The sequence below is a fragment of the Doryrhamphus excisus genome, chromosome 15 (genome assembly GCF_030265055.1).
Source record: "Doryrhamphus excisus isolate RoL2022-K1 chromosome 15, RoL_Dexc_1.0, whole genome shotgun sequence".
NCBI lineage: Eukaryota > Metazoa > Chordata > Actinopteri > Syngnathiformes > Syngnathidae > Doryrhamphus > Doryrhamphus excisus.
Window position 1 is genome coordinate 13,128,389 of NC_080480.1, and position 23,778 is coordinate 13,152,166.

General features: G+C 37.7%; 1 protein-coding gene across 3 annotated transcripts; it reads left to right on the plus strand.

The window, feature by feature from the left end:
• The first annotated feature begins 659 nt into the window (after window positions 1–659).
• On the plus strand, window positions 660–23,457 carry lmx1al (LIM homeobox transcription factor 1, alpha-like). Of its 3 annotated transcripts, none has more exons than XM_058050289.1 (9): window positions 660–931; window positions 1,895–1,992; window positions 2,522–2,744; window positions 15,540–15,772; window positions 17,218–17,381; window positions 17,455–17,532; window positions 17,614–17,728; window positions 17,801–17,956; window positions 19,203–23,457. In XM_058050289.1, exons 1-9 carry the CDS (start codon window positions 891–893, stop codon window positions 19,358–19,360), a joined length of 1,266 nt encoding a protein of 421 aa, XP_057906272.1. In that variant the 5' UTR covers window positions 660–890; the 3' UTR covers window positions 19,361–23,457. The 3 variants fall into 3 exon arrangements, with proteins under 3 accessions (XP_057906272.1, XP_057906270.1, XP_057906271.1); XM_058050287.1 differs by having other exon boundaries at window positions 668–931; window positions 17,614–17,734; window positions 19,203–23,456; XM_058050288.1 differs by having other exon boundaries at window positions 672–931; window positions 1,901–1,992; window positions 17,614–17,734; window positions 19,203–23,456.
• Window positions 23,458–23,778: the final 321 nt, after the last annotated feature.

Genomic DNA, 23,778 nt, shown 5'->3' on the forward strand with positions numbered 1-23,778 from the left:
CAGCAATACATAGTTTGAACAGCAGAGAACGCCATCGAACTTAACACACACAAACAATTTAAATGAGTAAATCTAAAAGACGGCTAAATGCTAAATTGAACATCATGGTGACCAATGAAGAAGAGTCAATTTTCACTCGGTGTGCGTTGAATTTATAAAATATATTTTTTAATTAACTTTTCAAAGATTTATTGACATGTGTACACCTGTATATTCTACAAATTATATTTAAGTTGTTGAAAAAATACTGTAATGTACTCAATTTTCTTAACAACAGCAAAATACAATGCATACTGAAGACGAAATATTCGTAAATATTGTGTCTCTATATAACATATTTGTACATTTGACGTGTTTTTGTGTCGTCTACTACAAGAGTAGTGATCCACTATTGGGATTTTTGTCTTGTACATTTCACGTTTGGACACTAGAGAGCGTTGTTGTCCATTTACAACGCCAGACACCATCATTTTTTTTTAAACAAAGGGTAAGTATATTGTTTATTATGAGTGACAATGGCTTATTGTGCAACTTGTGAGCATCCTCGTTGAAAGGTGAGTTTTTTTTAACAACTTGACTCCTACTGACATCTTTAAACGACCTCCTAGGTTGGATCATCACTCATCCATCCCACCTTTTTTCCCTCCCTCTTCTGTAGTCCAGAAGAGGTAGCCTGCGCTGCTCTGCTCTGCAAGCCCATTTTCACTCACAAAAGCTACTGGAGAAGACAATCGCCTGCCTGAGTGCAGTGGAGTGTCATCATGGATGCTTAAGAGAAAGAGAGAGAGAGTGGAGGTGTGCACTCTTGCAGGTAAACCGGTCCCTGAACTACCACTTTTTTTTTTGCTGCCACTTTTATTTTTGTTTTGTTTTTCCAATTGTTTTTTTTAATGTTGCCCACCGAGATATCAGCTGTGTGTTTCACCTCAAGGTAAGCAAACAACACACACTGTGTCATTGATATCATTTCGTGAGGATTTTTTCTTAGTATTGCGGGAGTGTTAAAGCCAAAATGTAACACTTTGGACGTGTATTACGGTAAATGGTGGACGAGGCGACTTGTCTTATTATCATAATTACGGTAAATGAATTGGAATTGTTGTTTGAAGGGCCTTTACATTGTGTTGGTGTCATTTTTGTGCGCTTACTAATGTATTTGTGTACTTTTTTCTTTTAAAACTTAAAAGTTTTGGTGTGAATTATGTAATAAATGTTGTTTTAAAAAAAATATTAATCATATCCCCGTCATTTGTAGTTATTATTATTATCGAGGGTACTTTTCACTTTTTTCCGTGCCATTTTTTTATATTAATTACACACATTTTTATTTTTTAACGTAAATCTCGCGCGTTTTTTTGTAAATGACACTATCAATATCAATTTAGTTTAATTATTTCATGGTTTCCATGCAATTATCAGCACAACAAATGTGCCACTAATGTATTCGCCCCCCCCCCCCAAACCCTCCGTTAGGAAATAAAATCAGATTACAGGCTTGAATTTACATAATTCATTTCTTTTATTGTTTCATTATCTTCACGGCCAAACCATCATCAGCCGATATTTAGCCCATAAATGATCTATAAGCTCTCCGTGACACCTCCAATTGACAAGGCCTTAAATATGACGCCATTTTATTTAAGACCTGTATGTATTTCCTGTATCAATTGGCACGAGCCAGGTCACCTGATACAAATGCGGTACCACGTGGTATATTTAATACTTGTAGAAAAAAACAAGGAAGTTTCAACAAAAATGAGTGTAAAATTCGATGCCCGCGTTAATATTGCGCACCAAGTCATTATTTTATTATTGTTATCAACTATAAATCGAAATGTTATTATTGTTATATATGGAATATCTTCAGTTATATTTGTTTTTCCTGCTCGTTTATGTTGAGCGACCATACTGAGGCAAGAAGAGAAGGCATGAAAACGGAGGAGAGCCAACAATCGTGTCTGCAGCAGCCTCCATCTTCCACACCTTTTGTCGGTCAGTGATATTTTCAATATGTATTTTAATATATACATTTGTGTACAATCACAAATATGGGAAAGAAAATAAAAAAGTGGGATTTAAATTGACGTTTTAGTGGAGGGGAAACGACCTATAATAAATATATTCCTATACCCTCAAATGGGCCATAGCGCCGTAGATGTTGCGTTTGTGTGTTGTTGTTTTTTTACCAATACAATATTAATATAGAGTATTAAATGGGATTACAATGATTTAAAGCAAGAGGTGGAACGAAAATGGGTACATTCCATCACTTTTTTTTAATATATGCTCGGTTTTAAAATGTATTATTATTATTTATTATGGGGTTAAATACACTAATATAAATAAATCTTACTGGGAGGTACTTCGAATGTGGGTTTGTTTTGTATTTTAATATAATTTCTATGGGAGTTTAAATACACCAAAAAATAAAGATAATAATAAAACATATTAAACCCCCCTGCAGTGCAAACCACAAGCACAAGTTGGTGGTGGCGTACCTAATGTTGTGTCCTATTTCCAGGTCCCGAGTACTCGGGTGGAGGTGCTGGTGGCGGCGGAGGAGGTGGAGGAGGAGGAGAGGTGTGCGCAGGTTGCGAGTCTCCCATCGCTGACCGCTTCCTGCTGCGCGTAAATGAGCGCTCCTGGCACGAGACGTGCGTCAAATGCACGGTGTGCATGAGTGCCCTCACTGGGACTTGCTACTGCAGGGACCGACTGCTTTACTGCAAGCCTGACTATGAAAAGTAAGAGCAACTCTTATTGTGTGTGTGTGTGTGTGTGTGTGTGTGTGCAACATATAAGTTGTCAATACAAAGCCTAACACGTGCTGGATATTTGTAGTTCATCATTAATCAATAAATGTATCTATATTAATATATAATATATATCAACAGCAGTTTTAATAATTCCAGGTAATAATAAACAGACAGACACAATTTTCATTTCATTAAAAATGACATTTAAAAATATTGTTAATTATATAAAAATATAGAAATAAATCCCCCCAAAATTTATTTTAATATAATTTAACAAACTAATTACCTATACACAGTAAAGCCATTTTTATGATTTAATAAACTAAATCAAATGATAAAAACAAATTTAAGTTAACTTGACTTAAACTTGAGTCAACAAGAAAAATAATCTTTAATTGAAAATTCAATTATTGGAACTGTAAGAAATAGATATATAAAAAATATTCATTTTTAATTACAAATATATCTATAAATGGTTGTTTGAACCCTGCCTCTCGCCCCAAGACAGCTGGGATAGGCTCCAGCACCCCCGCGTGACCCTCGTGAGGAAAAAGCGGTAGAAAATGAATGAATGAATGAAAATTAAATGATTGGAACTGTAAGAAATAGATATATAAAAAATATTCATTTTTAATTACAAATATTGCTATAAATGGTTGTTTGAACCCTGCCTCTCGCCCCGAGATGGCTGGGATAGGCTTCAGCACCCTCCGTGACCCTCGTGAGGAAAAAGCAGTAGAAAATGAATGAATGAATGAATGAAAATTCAATTATTGGAACTGTAAGAAATAGATATATAAAAAATATTCATTTTAAATTACAAATATAGCTATAAATGGTTGTTTGAACCCTGCCTCTCGCCCCGAGACAGCTGGGATAGGCTCCAGCACTCCCCGCGACCCTCGTGAGGATAAGCGGTAGAAAATGAATGAATGAATATAGCCATATTTTTTTACACATACATAAAAAAAATGTAAACATTAAAACAATATCATGAATCCCCATATTGCTATATATATTAAATATTGACATAAAATACCCCCCAAATTAATTATTAAAATTATTTAAATACATTTATAAAATGTTTGAATGATGAAAATGAGGTGTCGGCATTTATTTATTTATTTTTTATTTTATATATTTTATATTTTATTATTTTATTTATACTTATATGTGATGTATGGTATTACGGGATAGATGACATATAATAACCGGCAGATAAACTATATTATGAAAATGCTGTTTTTGAAGAAAAATAAGGTTTTAAATAAATATGTGCATGTGATATAAGAAATATTATGAGATTTGTAGAAATTTGTTGACATCAATATTGGCCCTCGGTGGTGGAAACACCGATTTTAGTTTGTCATATAAATGCAAAGGTGACTTAAAAATGGACGTGTAAAGGCAGATATAATAATGTGGTGTTGTGGGTGTGCTGCATGAGCATGCGGCTTTGCTATCAAAGTGTTTTGAAAAGTGTCAGACGCCAACCAACAGCTCCCACTCTTGTATCTCTGACATGATGAGGTGCAGAACAAGGACTGATGAAAGTGCAAAAAAAAAAAAAAAAATGAAGGTTTGATTCCTTCCGGTTAGTTTTTTCCTATAGTTTTCCTAGCTGGCTATACACTATACATTGTTGATGTTGTTCCCCTGGATGAATTCCATATGGATTGTTGCCGTCTGCTTGTTCTTGTCGGCATCAGACTTGGCACGGGATGCTGCCCTTGACCTTCAACGCATCAGCAACAATGTCTGCTTGTTTTCTCCATCAGTGCCTCCCCCGTGCATGTGGAGCAGGTGTGTGGTTAGGGTGTGCGAGGGGGAATTTTTCAAAGATTTTGGAAGGAACTCTTGCAGTTGTTCCTAATATTATGGTCATTGGGTGGATAGTCGTATATATTCTCAATAATGATTATTTTCATTTTTGTCTGCTTTGTTGTCCCCCCCCCCCCCCCCCCTCCCAAGTTCAATCTAATATGGAAATGAGAGGATTTAAAAAGCATCATGTGTGATTTCTACATGCTGTTTAGGACCAGATGTTTCTAGTGATCATGACAGACTTCCAACTTTTTATAAGAAACATATCATATCCGCAATAACAGCTAACTTTTATACTCGTCCTATACACTTCTTTCCGATCGCAGTTTTACACGTGCACAATTCATCATGTGCGAAAAGGAGTAGGAAGAAGCATTGTGGCCTTTTATTACAGCCAACTGAAGGGACACTAATATAGGGACATAAATATAAAATGCCCATCCATTCATTTTCGCGGGTATGCTGGAGCCTATCCCAGCTGTCTTCAGGCAAGAGGCGGGGTACACCCTGGACTGGTGGCCAGCCAATCACAGGGCACATATAGACAGACAACCATTCACACTCACATTCATACCTATGGACAATTTGGAGTCGCCAATTAACCTAGCATGTTTTTGGAATGTGGGAGGAAACCGGAGTACCCGGAGAAAACCCACGCATGCGCGAGGAGAACATGATTTATTATTAAATTTTCCAAATATTTCAATTTTGTTCTTAAGTAATCTTCATGTATTTTCTTTTTGCAATATCATGACTTTATGACCACAATATTTTGACCTGATTCCCATAATATTAGAACTGTTTCTCCCAACTTAGTTTTCCAAAAATGACAACTTTTGCTTTTGTTTGTTTCTCGTAATCCTACCACATTAATATATATATATATATATATATATATACATATATATTTATTTTTATTTTTTTTAATATATAATATTTCTTTTTTTTCCCCTCACAATATTCCAAGTTTATTCCTGTAATTTTTTTTCTTATTAGGATTCAACTTTTTTCTTTATATTTTGTCTTTATTCCCATAATATTATACCACCCCATTCAAATCTAGGCTACTAAATTAACTTTCCCCCTCAATATTCTACAATATTGCAAGTTTATTCCTGTATTTTTTCTGATTAGAATAGGACTTTTTTCACAATATTTTGACTTCATTCTTGTAAAATTCTTTTATTAGTATTTCTTTTTTTATTTCTTTCTTCTTGCATAGTTTCTTCTTGTAGATAGGACTTTATTCCCATAGTTTGCTAGCTCTAGACTCGTTACCTTATAACCCAATTTTCCCCAAAATTACAACATTATTTTTTGTTTTATTTGTTTCCTACAATTTTATGACCAAAAACATATTTTTTATTATACCTTTGAAATTTATGCTAAAATACTAAAATTACATTATTTTTCCTCACAATACAACACTGTTATTTGTAAAAAGTATGGCTTTTTATTGGATTAAAATATTTTATTTTATTTTATTTTATTTTATTTTATTTTATTTTATTTTATTTTATTTTATTTTATTTTATTTTATTTTATTTTATTTTATTTTATTTTATTTTATTTTATTTTATTTTAACCATAGTAATCTGGATTTATTATCATTACCTTTGCAAAAATACCCTTACAAAAATATTCCATATATAAATAAGGAATCCTACTTTGCAGAAATTCACTTATCGTGGTCAGGTCTGGAATCGATTAATTGCAAAAGATGCATTTAAAGACGCAAACACTACACTAGTCACTAGGTGTCAGTAATGTTAATGTCATGTTCTCTGAGACACACAATAAACAGACTTGATCCCCGGAACAACAGGCTTTTAAATACCCCACAAGTCTTATTTATGTCTTAAATGGCTACTTTATTATTATTATGTCTATTATATTGGGTAATAGGAGTGTGAAGGTGACTTTAGGGGTGTTATTTCATGTCCAGGGGGCTCTAATAATGCTAAAAGATGTATTTAGAAGCTTGGAAACAGGAAACTATGAAAATATTCCATTTATAAGATCCAGTATTTATCACGTTCAATGAACTGTCCACTCACTTGTGAGAGTATTGATGTTTTTTTGTGTAAAAGGCAAAATTCTGTGTGAAAGTGCTCGCTCGTTCTTAAGCAAACAAGCCTCTTGACAGCTCCCTGTCTCTCCCCACGCCGCCTCAAGCTGCGAGCTTTAAAAGCAGCGTTTCCTGGTCGATGCTGTTGAGTGCAGATAGAATGACGACCGGTCTGGATGCCCCCTTGTAAGCCCCCATAAAGGCAACCTGGGCCCCTTGTGGAAAAAACAGGTCACCGCGGGTGGATAAGGACTAAAGCCGTGGGTTTAATAGCTAACTCTGTGGGGTGGAGGCCGCTACACTGACTACATCTTTAACTTCATCAACTCTCAGACAAACGGACCACATAGATGCCGCGTGTCCAATGCCGTCCGCCAGCTACCGTGTCGTCTCTCCACGATTTGCCGCCTCATTCATCACTGTCTCCTTTGCAATCATATTCCTCCATCCCAAACCTCATTTCCCCATCAGTGAGATTGATAGCGGCGATGACGCCAAACACTTTATCTCTTGTTTTCTCTTAATGTGGCCCCCCCTTTCATACAAGTCCAGCCGCCCCCCCCTTTGCGTCTTTATGTTCCCAACGCCGCTAATTACGTGGACGTGTGCGTCTGTCTTGCAATGACTGTGGGGAAATACCGTTAACTCAATGACGTGTCAACTAGCCTAGTTAGCAACAGCAGGCGGCTAAACCATGAATTGTCTGTCTATATATGGCTACATTGCATAGCCAAAACAGTTAGCTAACATTTCTACTCCCGAAGCGCCGCACGGAAATTTGTGAAATTTGGTCAAAACATACACGGTGACTGTGTAGCCCGTGCTATTAACTTTCCGACAAATTCACCACACGGCGGCGCTGTTTTTAAACCCCATAAGTGTGATTGACTTGAAATTTCTCACACAGCTCTCCAAAACAGTCAGTATAACTTTAGAGTGTTTTGTCCAATCACTGTGATATTTGGTACACACCTCAAGGGGAAAGTCTGGGCAAGATTAGCCGCCATTCATCAACCGTTTTAGTCATTAATTATACAAAAGTCATCGACTTTTCAAATTAAGACATGCTTTGAATTTTTTTTTTATTTTGACGCAGATAAAAAAAAACTGTGGGACACAAATGAGCTCTAGGCTGGACTTTGGACACCCTTTTTTCCCTTTTTTAGTTTAGTCCCCTTGTAAAAAAATAAAATGTTTACTCCTAGCTTGACTTTACCAGCTACATATATATATATATATATATATATATATATATATATATGCTGATGTTGCTAGGGTGTTGCCAAGGGAACCCGTACAGTAATTAATCCCTCATTTATCACGGTTGATTGGTTCCAAACCAGACCATGATAAGTGAATTTCCTCCTCAATACAGTTTTTAATATTATTAGAGCCCTCTAGACATAAACTAACACCCCTATAATCACTTTTACACTTGTTTTACCCAAGCCACTTGTTTTACTAAGCCATTTCTGATGGAAATAAGACTTTGCATGTGTTACTATGAATGTGTTCCCCAGACGGACAAAAACTGACATCAGTCCTACAGAATGGAGTTCCATCTTTGCACGGGTTATGGGTTATGCCTGTGTTTTCTTTTTTATTAGGGATTATTGTTATCTGTTGTGAGATTATTTAAACCTGAAATAAAAGCCTGTTGTTTTGGCCATCAAGTCCGGTGCTTGTGTGTCACACTAGTACAGTAACAGTACTGGCATCTCGTGACCAGTGTGGAATACTACATTTCCTTAATGTCTTTGAATGCATTTTTTGAATGCTTTATAGTTCACTTTTTTTACTTTTACTTTACTTTTATTTAACTTTTTTACTGTTTTGCATTTTTGTGCATGGAAATGCTTAATTTTGGCACAAAAGATGCTCAATTTGTTGACATTTTTGATAAGTAATAGGCTGTGTTCAAACACAAAACAGCATGATTTATTGATGAATATATTTTTGAAAAATTATGATAGAGTTGAGACGTGAAATTCAACATACAGAGTGGTGGCTTCTAGGACTAGCGAGAGTCAAGGCAACAGATGATAGGTGAAGCGGCGCCCTGAATAAGGCAGAGACAAGAGCGCTGTAATGTTTTTATGGAGTATTATGGGCTGTAAAAGGCCAAACGTCATTTGATGGAGGAAGCTTTGAAGTGCCGTCATGGAGAAGGTAAAGAAGACAAGGTGGTCTTTTTTTTTTTGTTTTGTTTAGATGCGGGGGGGGGGGGTGTTATTGCCACTGTTTTTGCATAATATGAAACCCCATCATCTTTACCCCCCCCCCCCCCCCACACACACACATTTTTATAACAGACAGCTAATAAATGTTTCATGGCAGAACAAGCTGCTCGCCTTTGCCTTTATTAAATCTCAGATAATAAAAGCAGAGAGGAAGAGGGGGAAGAGTGTGAAAGAATAGAGAAGGTTGGGGGGGGGGGGGTTGGGAGTGGGAGTGGGGGGGGGCACAGACACTTTCCAAGCAAAATCGACTGGCTGCATCTCCTGTTTCTGGGGCAACGAATGCCGCCGCCTCCCCCCCTACCACCACCACCACCATCACCTCATCCTCGTCACCACCCCCTCCTCGCCGCTCCGCCTGAGACAGACAGGAAATGAGAAACGGGCAGACAGGATATTGCGTTCTGGTGGCCTGGGGATTAACTGTTTTATCTAAACCAACACACATCTGAGCTACGCACATCGCATTAATTCTTGGTGGCATCATCAGGTGAAAATCAAACTCTACTCTGAGACTCATAACAATATGAACGCCGTGCATGCAGATTTTTATTTTATTTTTTGGTGTGGTCGCTTTCCATCAGCATATTTCTACCGGAATATAATATATAAGATCAGGAATTGGAGTCTGGATGTGAAACTTTTGCAAGGAACCATATTTGGACCCCATAAATGAATTGTTTAGCCACACATTCATTATGGGTTATACATTTATTTATAGATTAAAACATATTATCTATTTGTTTTGAGTGTACCCCCCTTCAATCAGGAAGAAAATTGACTAAAAATCATAAATATTATAAATATTATACTAATAAATAAATATTAAAAATCCAATACCGATATCAACCAATGTTACATTTTTATGCTGAATCCTCATTAACAAAATCCTCATTAATATAGCAAAGATTTGCTGAAATTAAATTAAATTTCAATTTATTCATATTGAACTCCCCCTCATACATCTATTACCTGTGAGTTAGGATCATTCCAAGGGCCCCTGACTGCCCCGGGGGTCCCTAAAAATAAAGATGTGGTCAGGGGGGGCGTTCCAATTTGATTTTTTTTTTTATGGGTCCAGATTTTTTGGAAGTACAAGCCACTTATTCCAATCCAAACTCTGCATACAAATAATAGAAGTCCATATTTAAATGAGAAAGTGACGGGAAAATGTGGCAAAATTGGAGGGGTTCCCAGGTTTACCAACTGCAAAAACTCTCGTCCAGGGGGGTCCAAACTTTTTCCACTTGAGGGGGGGTACAGAAAAATCAAAAGATGCAGGGGGCCGCTTTGATATTTGTACATTTTTATATGATAATAATTTATTCTTTTATTTATTTTTTGGGTGGGGAGGGGTGAAAATTATCAAAATTTTTTTGGTTTAATTTGTTTTGAGAAATAATCAAAATTTTTGTAAAAAATAATGATTTTAATTTTTTAATCATATTTTTGTTTTAAATTTTAAAATTAAAATGTAATAATTGTGTAATAATATTTTAATTAAGAATTTATTAAATAAGAAATATTATTGTAATTTAATAATTAAAATAATCATAAAAATATATGATTTTCAAAAACTAAATAACATTTCCAACTTTGTAAATTATTATAATTGCTATTATAAAAGCTTTGTGTTTTTTTTTGTTATCGGTATCAACGTTTCAGCTTTTGAGATTCACACTTCTTGTCTTTTGGTTTAATTTTATTTCTGCTTTATGCAACAAGCCACTAAAAAAACAAGCCATGGGCCACAAATGGCCCCCGAGGCCACACTTTGGACACCTCTGCTCTAGCCCAAGATCCACTTTCAGACAGGAAGAGCTTCTGCTCTTTTTAAGCTCCAACTGCGCAAACACCGGTCAAAGATCCTCTATATCAGGGCTTCTTAACCTTTTTGACCTTGTGACCTATTCAAATATCGCTGCTGTTGGTTTGATTTGTATTCCTAACTAAATTAAATCCATTTACAGTTTAACGATAGAATAAAACCTTCCAGTATCAAAAATTGCTGCAATATATGTTGATATTCCGTCACTATGTCATATATTTGACTCCGGAAAGAGCCTTGTTTTATACTATGTGGGTCTTTAAGAGATAACATAATTAAAATGTTATTTTTTTAACTAATTTGTGAAGCTTTTATTTCAAGCAAAAGGAGTGTTTATGATGATGTGAGTTTATCAGTGCCCAAACAACAGCATCTGGCCTTGTTTTATGAACGTGTGTGCCCGGGCACCTTATCTGGCTTTCCACAAACTGAGCATTTGTGTTTATGTGACTGTGTATATAGCTACATGTGTGTATACATGCTTGTATGTGTGTGTGTGTGTGTGTGTGTGGGTGGGTGTATGAGTGAATGAGTGAGAGGTGGCAGGGTGGCAAGTATCGTGGGGAATGCTGGGAGATTTTAATAACACAGAAGCAGTGCAGGGAGATTTAATAAACGGAGATGATGTGATTACTGAACCCTGGCTTGGAGCCATTTTGCTTCACAGAGCAATATCCGCCCAATGTACACACACACACACACACACACATATATATATATATTTCTATATAAAAAGATGGAGACTAAAGTGACATAAAAGTATAATTGTTGCATATCATTTGCTATTGTTCTCAAATATAACATCTAAAAATATGATATTATATGTAGCAGAACTCCAAATGCTGCAGGTGTGTTGCAATACAAGCATACGTCTTTAAATATTCAATATCGTAATTATAGAAGCGTGTAACAATTGTGATGATGCTGAGGCATATTTATGAAAAGGCTGTGTATGTGTGTGTGTGTGTGTGTGTGTGTGTGTGTGTTATGGGGCACAATAGAACACAACACAGCTTAGGGAGATGACAAAAGATTGTCACAACAACGCAGCACTGACAGTTTTTCTTCTTGTGGTTGTGATCTTGTAATGAACCGTGGCCTCTAACCCCTCTGCAAACACCACATCGGGAAGTCTGCCGTGTTCTCCGTTTGTCTCAAAGTCGTCTGCTGTCTGGCATCTTTTGTGTCCATATACGTGTTTTTCCTTGGTGTTGTTTCATAATTTTTTGTACAGTGGTGATTCAACGGCAGTGTTTACTACTACTATAATCATCCATTTTTTTAATTGTTGTTTTAAATTGTAATTTAAAAAAATCTTTTATTTGTAATTTTAATGTAATTTTTTATTTGTAGTTTTATTTTTTCGTGGATTTTTATGTTTTATGTATTAAATTTATAATTTTATTTATTGAATAAATAGTATAATATTAGTATATATATATAGTATAATTCATTATTTTAGTTATTGAATTTATTATTTTTATTTGTTATTTTATTATTTTTTATGTATTTATCATTTAGAATTTATATTATATTATATTATATTATATTATATTATATTATATTATATTATATTATATTATATTATATTATATTATATTATATTATATTATATTATATTATATTATATTATATTATATTATATTATATTATATTATATTATATTATATTATATTATATTATATTATATTATATTATATTATATTATATTATATTATATTATATTATATCATATTATATTATATCATATTATATCATATTCCTGCTCAATGCAAAATAAGAATCAAAATAAAAGCATGGCAAATTAGCATAGCTAATATCATTCATTCATTTTCAACCGCTTATCCTCACAAGGATCGCGGGGGAGGGGGGGGGTTGCTGGAGCCTATCCCAGCTGTCTTCGGGCGAGAGGAGGGGTACACCCTGGACCGGTCGCCAGCCAATCACAGGGCACATATAGACAAACAACCATTCACACTCACATTCATACCTATGGACAATTTGGAGTCACCAATTAACCTAGCATGTTTTTTTTGGAATGTGAGAGGAAACCGGAGTACCCGGAGAAAACCCACACGTGCACGGGGAGAACATGCAAATTCCACACAGAGATGGCCGAGGGTGGAATTGAACTCGGGTCTCCTAGCTGTTAGGCCTGCGTGGTAACCACTCGTCCACCGTGCAGCCTATCTGTATTACCCTTTAAATACTAAATATGGCATCCAGTACAATAGATCCCGGTCTGCGTATACCATCCTGCAGCCAGGTCAGGTCCAGTTTGAATGATACTTCTATTAGGGGGGGATTAGGCTGATCTACTTACAGACCCCCTTCTGTGGCAGTTGCCCCAACTTGCCTCCGTTTGCCGTGCTGAGTAAATTCCCATCATGCTGCGTGCACCCCTATTTAGGGAATGTGGGACTTAACATAGACGGTCTCATGTTGAGCAACCCCGGTCATTCTGGAGCGTTTTGTTGCCACGGTGAAAAGGAAGTGTGCGGTGTATTTGGAAGGAAGACTCCCCCCTCGAGAGTGATTTCACTGACTAGCGTCTGTGCCGCAACGGATGGATGTCTTGCAGGTAGACGCCACTGAGTGACAGTGACTTAACAATGCAGTCATTTGGGGAATTTGGGCACGAGGTTTTGGCAGATGGAGTGGAAGAGATTAGCCGTGGCAGCTGCGTTTGGGATGGAGCTCTAATGTGCAGACCTGGCTCCACATTTGGGCAGCAACACCTTCCTAACACTCGGTCAGGGAGCCACAACACTTCTGTTTTTCATCCATCGCTCCTCCTTACTTCATCACCCCCCCCCCCCCCCCCCCCCCCCCCCGCCTGTCTTAAGTGCCAGTTTCCAAAAGTCCTCCTGCATACCAAAATATTTCTATTACTGGTTACATGGTAATAGTTTCATTTGTTTTGGACAAGTTACATTGAAGATAATTCAACATGTCCGAAAAGGAGTAGGTAGAAGCAGAACTTGTTTAACCCGAACCCTTATCTCATGTCTCAGCAGTTACTGAGAATGGATGGATGGATGGCTGGATGCATAGATAGATAGATACCACACAGTATCTTTGGTGTGTGGGTATGTGGTCTAAATCAGTGGTTTGCAACTGGTGAGTTGGGACCTAAAAGTGGGTCGAGGAGCCTTTTTCAGTGGATCATGGGGCATCGAGAAAAGACTTACCATGGCATTCGTCCAACTGTGTGGCACTCGTCCACACAGTTGCAGATATCTGCTGGAATATCCGCCTCAGTGCTGCAGCTCACATTGTGTTGAAAAGAGACATATGAGTAGTTTTACCTGAAAACTTCCAGCAATTTTCGTCATTACTTGTCATTGAGGGGTGACAGTGGGTCCCACAACCAAACCAGTTGAGAACCATTGGTAAACACTGGTAAACTACGTAAACACAAAGGAAATGAAAGACAACAAGTGGTTACTTTAATTAGCATTTGTGCTCAGAAATCCTGAAAAATACACTCATAACATTCAAATTAAATAACTTATTGACCCATCATTGCTCATAAAAAAACTGTGATTCAAATGTTCTTGCTCCTATTAAAGAGTTAAAATCTATATTAAATGTATAAATATATTAAATGTATAAAATCAGGTCCTGTTGTTTATCTTTGTATTCGTAAAATACAGTAAAAATGGGCATGTTTTAGATGGTGATTAATTAGTTTGCAAACTGTGATTAATCAGATTAAAAGTTTTAATCATTTGACAGCAGTAGTTGATTGTGCCAATGGTTATGCCGGTTTTAGCAATAATATATATGCACTAAACATAACTGAATTAAATAATAATAATAATAACAATAATAATACTAATAGATAATAAAAAATAATAAAAATAATGGGAAATTGCATAAAAAGATATAAAGTAATACATGCATAACAAAGTGACATTGTGTAAGAATTATAAATGCAGGATATAAATGAAGCAATAATTTATGAAATAATGATGAATGAATATGTATTGATACTTGAGTGCATGAGTGTGTGTGCAGATGTTGTGTGCATGCATGTGTGTGTGTGTGTGTGTGTGTGTGTGCATGTGCGTAAGTGAGCGTGGAGAGATTAACCCCATGCTATCCTCAATCCCTGGTTATGAGTTTACAGCGTCTGTCTGGCCATCGCACTGTTTAAACAACAATCTAATTAATCCCGTCTTTATTAGTTTCGGTGAACTGGGGGAGGCAGGCTGGGAGGCCGTGAGGGAGAACTGGGAATGCTGGCAGAAAGCAGGAGGAAGGGGGGAGGGAAGCGGTGTGAAGGGTGTGTGTTAGGAAAAGCAAGCACATGGATTTGAGAGGAATTTAATGGCGGGGAATGAGGCACTCGTGCAATGGGTGTGTGTGGAGACATGGTGCGGATGAAAATGAGGTTGAGGGAAAAAATAAACGCAAGGTTGTCTTTATGATATTAAAGATTGTGGGTGGGATATTATTGACAGGTAGCATTAAAAATCATGTCAGCATGAATTCCATAGGGAAAGCACTTCAATCACAGGCTCACTACTGCCATCTACTGTCATGAGGATGCAAGTAGAAAACACACAGATTGAAACATACTACAGTAATTCCTTGTAGCAGATGTTCACCTTGTTGCTCTGTGAATTGGGGAATGCTCACGCGGCCTTTAATTAAGAGACGATGCTAATCTCAGGAATCATTGACGGGATAAATGTGCTCCATCTTTAATTACCTCACCTCCGTTCATTCAACTCCTTGACCCTCATGCTGCTCTGCTTTTACATGCAAATATGTCCGCCTCCTTCACCGTGTGTTCCCCCCCTCTCCGTGTGTGCACGCAGGCTATTTGTGAGGAAGTGCAGCGCCTGCCTGCAAGTGATCGGCCGCTCTGAGTTGATCATGCGGGTCCTGGGCCAGGTGTACCACCTGGGTTGCTTCAGCTGCTGCGAGTGCGAACGAAGGCTGCAGAGAGGCGACGAGTTTGTGCTGAAGGAAGGCCAGCTGCTGTGTCGCATGGACTACGAGAAGGAGAGGGAAATGCTCGCCGCCATTAGTCCCGCTCCCACGGAATCAGGTGGGATGATGAAGTGTAAAACGACAACGTTTCGACAACGGCCCAGTTTCTGCTTCAAATTGTCACAGAATTTCCCTAAATGAACCACAGCTCCCAAGTGTCGGCAGCACTCGTGCAGCTCCAGATCATGACGATCATACTGTCATCATAAGACGTGTGACAAACGTTTTATCACAATACATTGAAATGTGTGCTTCCGCCACCAATGAACCACAGCTCCCCCCACTGCCGGCAGCACTCGTGCAGCTCCAGATCGTGATGATCATACTGTTATCATATCATATGAAATGTCCAAATTGTCCATAGGTATGAATGTGAGTGTGAATGGTTGTTTGTCTCTATGTGCCCTGTGATTGGCTGGCCACCAGTCCAGGGTGTACCCTGCCTTTTGCACGAAGATAGCTGGGATAGGCTCCAGCTCCCCCGCGACCCTCGTGAGGAAAATCGGTATAAAATGAATGACTTTATGAATTAATGTTGAAATCTGTGTTTCTGCCTCCAATGAACCGCAGCTCCCCACTGCCGGAAGCACTCGTGCAGCTCCAGATCATGACGATCATACTGTCATCATAAGACGCATGACACATGTTTTATAACAGTACATGTTGAAATGTGTGCTTCCGCCACCAATGAACCGCAGCTCCGCCACTGCTGGCAGCACTCGTGCAGCTCCAGATCATGACAATTATACTGTCATCATAAGACGCATGACACATGTTTTATAACAGTACATGTTGAAATGTGTGCTTCCGCCACCAATGAACCACAGCTCCCCCACTGCCGGCAGCACTCGTGCAGCTCCAGATCATGACAATCATACTGTCATCATAAGACACGTGGCACACGTTTTATAACAGTACATGTTGAAATGTGTGCTTCCGCCACCAATGAACCGCAGCTCCGCCACTGCTGGCAGCACTCGTGCACTCATACTCCCACCACCATGCTTGCTATTTCGACAATCACATATGTGTTGACTCATTTTCAGTGGATAGTAAATCTATACTACTGACTTTAAAGAATACACAATTTTATACAAGATAATGCTTAATCACTCCTGCGAGACACTGTTGACTCATCCAGACATGTTCAATTCCATGCTTCCAATTTTGTGGGAACAGTTTGGGGGAAAACCCTGTTTATTGTTCCAGTGCGCTAAGCAGGCGTTTGCATTGGAAGAACTTGAGAGGCTTGACCTTTAACCCCATCCAACACCCTTTTTGATGAACGACAACAGGTCAGAGGTCACCAATAATGTGACCTATGAACTGACATAAGCTCCCCAAAAGTCAAGTATGTTGATTGTTATTAAAATGCAGCCTGAGAAATATTTCATTAATGTTAATGCCAGATATAATAAACTGTGTGGGACCTTCAATCATTCTGAAAACCGTTGTCCCAATACTTTTGGACAGTCCACTATATTGTACTGTTGCTCCGCTCAGTGAAAAGCGAGGATGAGGACGGCGGTGGCGGCTCAGGCGGGGGTAAAGGTGGCGATGAAGGGAAGGAGCACAAGCGCTCAAAGCGGCCACGCACCATCTTGACCACGCAACAACGGCGCGCTTTCAAGGCATCTTTCGAAGTGTCGGCCAAGCCTTGTCGTAAGGTACGTGGAGCGCATCCCAATATTTGTATTACTTTGTACCGAGTACAAAAACTGCTCAACTCTTAACGTGCAGGTGAGAGAGACGTTGGCGGCCGAGACCGGGCTCACAGTGCGGGTTGTGCAAGTGTGGTTTCAAAACCAGAGGGCCAAGGTAACACTTGACGCACTTATTTCATTATACTCCATTATACTCCATTATACTCCAGTATACTGAGTATTTTGTGTGTGTCAGATGAAAAAGATTGCTCGCAGACAGCAGCAACAGCAACAACAGCAGCAGGAGCAGGAACAGCTAGGAGGAACCAGAAGGGGGGCCGGCCGAGGGGGTCGTCAGAGCAACGATGATAGTGAGGGTGAGTTCCATTTGAGGTTCCCGCGTGAGGTGTAACGGCGTGTAATGTGTTGTCATCTTGACATAGATGGCTCCAGCAGCCACGGCATGGATGGCATGCTGGGATATCCTTCTCTGCCCAGACAGCAGCTACTCACCCTGGACCCCAACATCTACGGAGGGGAGCCTTTCAGACATGGGCTTACTCCACCTCAGATGAACAACGACGGGCTCCATCCGTATGGTAAGAAGGAAGGGTCAAACCCACTCTGATCCCTGGGAACCACAATCTTTTAGTTTGTTTTAATATATATATTATCCTCATGAGGGTTGTGGGGGTGCTGGAGCCTATCCCAGCTCTCTTCGGGCGAGAGGCAACGTACACCCACTCGACTGCCATGCAGCCCCTTTTAATATATATAAGTATTATAAAGTATTAATATAATAAATTATTATAAGAATCATTGATATAATTAAAAATAAAAAATATTAAATAATTATTATATAATAACAAATATATATAATTTATTGTTAATATAATAAATGATTATATGATAAATTATTTAATAATTATTATATAATTAAAAATAAAAAATTATAATAATCTTATAATCATTTATTATATTAATACAGCTGGGATAGGCTCCAGCACCCCCGCGACCCTCGTGAGGAAAAGCGGTAGAAAATGAATGAATGAATGAATGAAAAAGAATAAATTATTAAATAATTATTATATAATTAAAAATTATAAGTTATAATTTAGTATTAATATAATACATGATTATATGATAAATTATTAAATAATTATTATATAATTAAAAATTATAATAATCTTATAATCATTTATTATATTAATACAGCTGGGATAGGCTCCAGCACCCCCGAGACCCTCGTGAGGATAAGCGGTAGAAAATGAATGAATGAATGAAATTATTATTAATAATTAACTAAAAAAATATTCCATTACAAATAAGGAATCCTACTTCACTGGATAATAAACAAAATTAAATTAAAATAAATTCATTAAAATCATTTAATAAATACAGTAACATTTAAATACATTATTATTTATATTTTTATGATAGTTTTTATTTTTCTGTATTGTATTTTTTAGATATTAGATATCGCATAGAGCTATTTACCTTTTAGTCAATACACTGTAAATGATTCAAATATATATTATATTAATATTAATCAATTTTATTCATATTTCATTCAAAAATAATATATATCATACATAATAATAAACAATAAACATTATTATTATTGTATGCCTCTTATTAGCATTATTAGAGGTAGCTATAGCAGTAACAAATACCATTTGTTTTTCTAGGTACTTCGATACACTGAAATAGTAGTGTTATTGAATATAAACATTGTACATTGTAGTAGTATACAGTATTTCTTAAATAAAGACTCCTGACAGTACTTCAGTGAGTGACCAATGAGACTGCAGTGATGTCATCACATGCCTGTCCCCGTCCCGACAGACTCAGAGACGGTTTTCCACGACCTGGACAGCGAGGGAAGCCTGGGTCACCTCGGCGACTGCCTCCTAGCGACGGGGGAGGGTGGCCTCCTGGCGGGCCGAGTGGGAAACCCCATCGACCGTCTCTACTCCATGCAAAACTCCTACTTCACCTCGTGACCCTTACAAACTCTCACCCGTCCTCCCCTTCTCCACCTCAGAGATGCAGCTAATGGGAGTGTGTCCATCAACATGCCTGACAGAAAAGAACAATCACTCACCAAAAACACTTGGCCAACCAAAGTCAATCAAAGACGAGATTAGTTGCCATCATTTCCTCCTTGTTGAGAATCACTTCCTGGTACGAGAGACACTGGAACTCTTTTGTTTTGTGGCATTTATGTTTAAGAAAACACTGCACTTTTAAAACCCTAAAGACACTTGCCAAACACTGACAACACTAGTAATGTACAACACGGGTGTCAAGGTTACTCAACTGGCGGCCTGGGGCCAAATCCGGACCATTTAATTCAAATCTTGGGGAGCAACTAACATTTTTGCAGCCGATTCCTAAAAACACCAAAGCGCTCTCACATAGAGTTTTTAGGCAGTCGGTCCTTAAAAATAGTAGAGCACTTTTGTCATAGAAAGGATCTTTGACCAACATTTTTGGCAGTAGATTCTTAAAAACAGAAGAGCTCTTCTGTCATTTGGTGGCTCCGGGACTAATGTTTGTGCAGTTGATTTTTCAAGCAGCAGAGCACTTCTGACATTTAAAGGAACTTGTTGGTCCTCAAAAATAGCAGCGCAGTTGTGTCATAGAGAGGATCTTTGACTGTTTTTTAGTAGAAGGTCCTAAAAAACACCAGAGCTCGCCTCATTTCAAGTACCTTGGACTAGTGTTTTTGTACTAGGTACTTAAAAATAGCAGCGCTCACCTGACATTTAAAGGATCTTGGACTAGCATTTTTGCTGTAGGTCCTAAAAAACACCAGAGCACTCCTGTCATTTAAAGTACCTTGGGCTAGTGTTTTTGAAGTAGGTACTTCAAACCTGCAGAGTACTCCTGTCATTTAGATGATCCTTGACTAGCATATTTGGTATTATGTTCTTAAAAACAGTCAGAGTGCTCATGTCATTTAAAGAACCTTGGACTTGCGTTTTTGAAGTAGGTACTTAAAGCTCCTGTCATTTAGAAGATCTTTGACGAGTAGGTACTATGTTCTTACAGTAAACACAGCAGAGTGCTTATGTTATTGTGTTATTGTGTTATTATGTTATTTAAAGGATCTTGGACTAAGTGCACTACAGGTACGTATGTCTTTAAAAATTACTCAATTTAAAGGATCTTGGACTAGTATTGTTGCAGTAGGTTCTTAAAAACAGAAGTGCTCCCATCATGTAAAGGATCTTGGACATGTGTTTTTGGACCAGATACTTAAAAACAGCAGAGCTCATCTGTCATTTAAAGGATCTTCGACTAGTATTGTTGCAGTATAGGTTCTTAAAAACAGAAGTGCTCCCATCATTTAAAGGATCTTGGACATGTGTTATTGTACTAGATACTTAAAAACAACAGAGCTCATCTGTCATTTAAATGATCTTGGACTAGTATTGTTGCAGTAGGTTCTTAAAAAGAGAAGTGCATCCATCATTTAAAGGATCTTGGACTTGTGTTTTTGGACCAGATACTTAAAAACAGTAGAGCTCATCTGTCATTTAAAGGATCTTGGACTAGTGTTGTTGCAGTAGGATCTTAAAAACAGAAGTGCTCCCATCATTTAAAGGATCTTGGACTTGTGTTATTGTACTCGATACTTAAAAACAGCAGAGTTCATCTGTCATTTAAAGGATCTTGGACTAGTGTTGTTGAAGTAGGTTCTTAAAAACAGAAGTGCTTCCATCATTTAAAGGATCTTGGACTTGTGTTTTTGGACCAGATACTTAAAAACAGCAGAGCTCATCTGTCATTTAAAGGATCTTGGACTAGTGTTGTTGCAGTAGGTTCTTAAAAACAGAAGTGCTCCCATCATTTAATGGATCTTGGACTTGTGTTATTGTACTAGATACTTAAAAACAGCAGAGTTAATCTGTCATTTAAAGGATCTTGGACTAGTATTGTTGAAGTAGGTTCTTAAAAACAGAAGTGCTTCCATCATTTAAAGGATCTTGGACTTGTGTTTTTGGACCAGATACTTAAAAACAGCAGAGCTCATCTGTCATTTAGAGAATCTTGGACGAGTGTTGTTGCAGTAGGTTCTTAAAAACAGAAGTGCTCCCATCATGTAAAGGATCTTGGACTTGTGTTTTTGGACCAGATACTTAAAAACAACAGAGCTCATCTGTCATTTAAAGGATCTTGGACTAGTGTTGTTGCAGTAGGTTCTTAAAAACAGAAGTGCTCCCATCATTTAAAGGATCTTGGACTTGTGTTTTTGGACCAGATACTTAACAACAGCAGAGCTCATCTGTCATTTAAAGGATCTTGGACTAGTATTGTTGCAGTAGGTTCTTAAAAACAGAAGTGCTCCCATCATGTAAAGGATCTTGGACTTGTGTTTTTGGACTAGATACTTAAAACAACAGAGCTCATCTGTCATTTAAAGGATCTTGGACTAGTATTGTTGCAGTAGGTTCTTAAAAACAGAAGTGCATCCATCATTTAAAGGATCTTGGACTTGTGTTTTTGGACCAGATACTTAAAAACAGCAGAGCTCATCTGTCATTTAAAGGATCTTGGACTAGTGTTGCTGAAGTAGGTTCTTAAAAACAGAAGTGCTTCCATCATTTAAAGGATCTTCGACTTGTGTTTTTGGACCAGTTACTTAAAAACAGCAGAGCTCATCTGTCATTTAAAGGATCTTGGACTAGTATTGTTGCAGTAGGTTCTTAAAAACAGAAGTGCTCCCATCATGTAAAGGATCTTGGACTTGTGTTTTTGGACTAGATACTTAAAACAACAGAGCTCATCTGTCATTTAAAGGATCTTGGACTAGTATTGTTGCAGTAGGTTCTTAAAAACAGAAGTGCTCCCATCATTTAAAGGATCTTGGACTTGTTTTTGGACCAGTTACTTAAAAACAGCAGAGCTCATCTGTCATTTAAAGGATCTTGGACTAGTATTGTTGAAGTAGGTTCTTAAAAACAGAAGTGCTTCCATCATTTAAAGGATCTTGGACTTGTGTTTTTGGACCAGATACTTAAAAACAGCAGAGCTCATCTGTCATTTAAAGGATCTTGGACTAGTATTGTTGCAGTAGGTTCTTAAAAACAGAAACGCTCCCATCATTTAAAGGATCTTGGCCTCACTCTTTTGCAGTAAGTTCTTAATTACAGCAGAGCGCTCTTGTTATCTCGAAGGCTCTTGGACTAGCGTTTTTGTGGTAGGTTCTAGAGCACACCTGTGATATAGGGGATCTTGTCCTTAATTTACAGAGTAATTAAAACAGTAATTAGTGATGCGGCCGATGAGATACTTTCTAATGATCGTGAGTACAGTTTTGCTCTCAGGTTAGTGTGTGTATGTTTGTATTACCTGAGTCCTAACTCAGGATATGACACTGGATAGGATGAAGGTGTAACGATTATTTGTATATGTGAACAACCTTCTATTTGAAAGACTTATTTCTTCATTTTAATGGCATGACTGGCTTATTCCAGACCAAACTAATCAAGTCATCATCACTACTACAGGGTCACTTCTATGGAGCCTTATACGGCGACAGGGTTATTTTATCACTGAAAAAAAGCTGATAAGTAAAAAAAAATTAATAAAAAGAAACACCCACAAGCAAAATGGAAATGTCTTCTAACTGTAGTCTCTTTCCACACTCATTTCTTTCTCTGACAGCTCCAGTTAGACGGTGTTAGGTAGATATTTTGTACTTTCCTCTGTGATAAACAACACATATTTAAACTGCAGCATGGTATTTGTCACACAAATAGTCTCCAGACACATTATAAAGACAGCAGAAAACAGCGGGATTAAAAATAATCAGACTACAGGCGATGCTTGTGTTCAATTCCGACGCTAGCCTCCTCTGCATTTCTCCAGTGCTATTTTGTGAATGTAACTTATTTGTGCGGTGTTAGCTCAGTTTCTTCTGTTCAGTGGCTACCGGGTGACGTGTTTTGAATGTATTATGTTACTGTATATTCAATACAGTCTGCAATTTCATCCCAGTTTCTGCTTGCCTTCTTTGTGTTTTAGTATTCGGCAGGGGACGACCCAATTGTGCCCTTGAGGCCATTTTTTCGGTCGACGGCGTGTTTTTTTTTTATCGCCCTTAAGCAATTTACTTAATTCATTATTAATAAAATTGAATATTATCACAGCAAACACACTTTGCTACGTGAACTTTAAGAGTTTTCTTTAAAAGCATACTCTGTGAAAAAAACACTGCTTTCACCACTATTACGTTCATGTTTTAATAACTGAAGCGGAAAAAAAAATGTGTTCTGCTCGTTGGTCACAGAGCTCATAACTCAACATCCTCCCCTCCTGTGCAGGTCGCTCGTCTCACTGATTAGAGAGAAAAAAGAGAGACATGTCTCCTACTTGGCTTTCCATCCCAAACTCCCCATTTCTTAGTCGGTGA

Coding starts and splice junctions, on each gene's coding strand:
- lmx1al (XM_058050287.1), top strand. CDS start 891: ATGTTGCCCACCGAGATATCAGCTGTGTGTTTCACCTCAAG. Junction 1,993..2,521: donor ATCTTCCACACCTTTTGTCG/GTCAGTGATATT, acceptor TCCTATTTCCAG/GTCCCGAGTACTCGGGTGGA. Junction 17,533..17,613: donor TTCAAAACCAGAGGGCCAAG/GTAACACTTGAC, acceptor TGTGTGTGTCAG/ATGAAAAAGATTGCTCGCAG.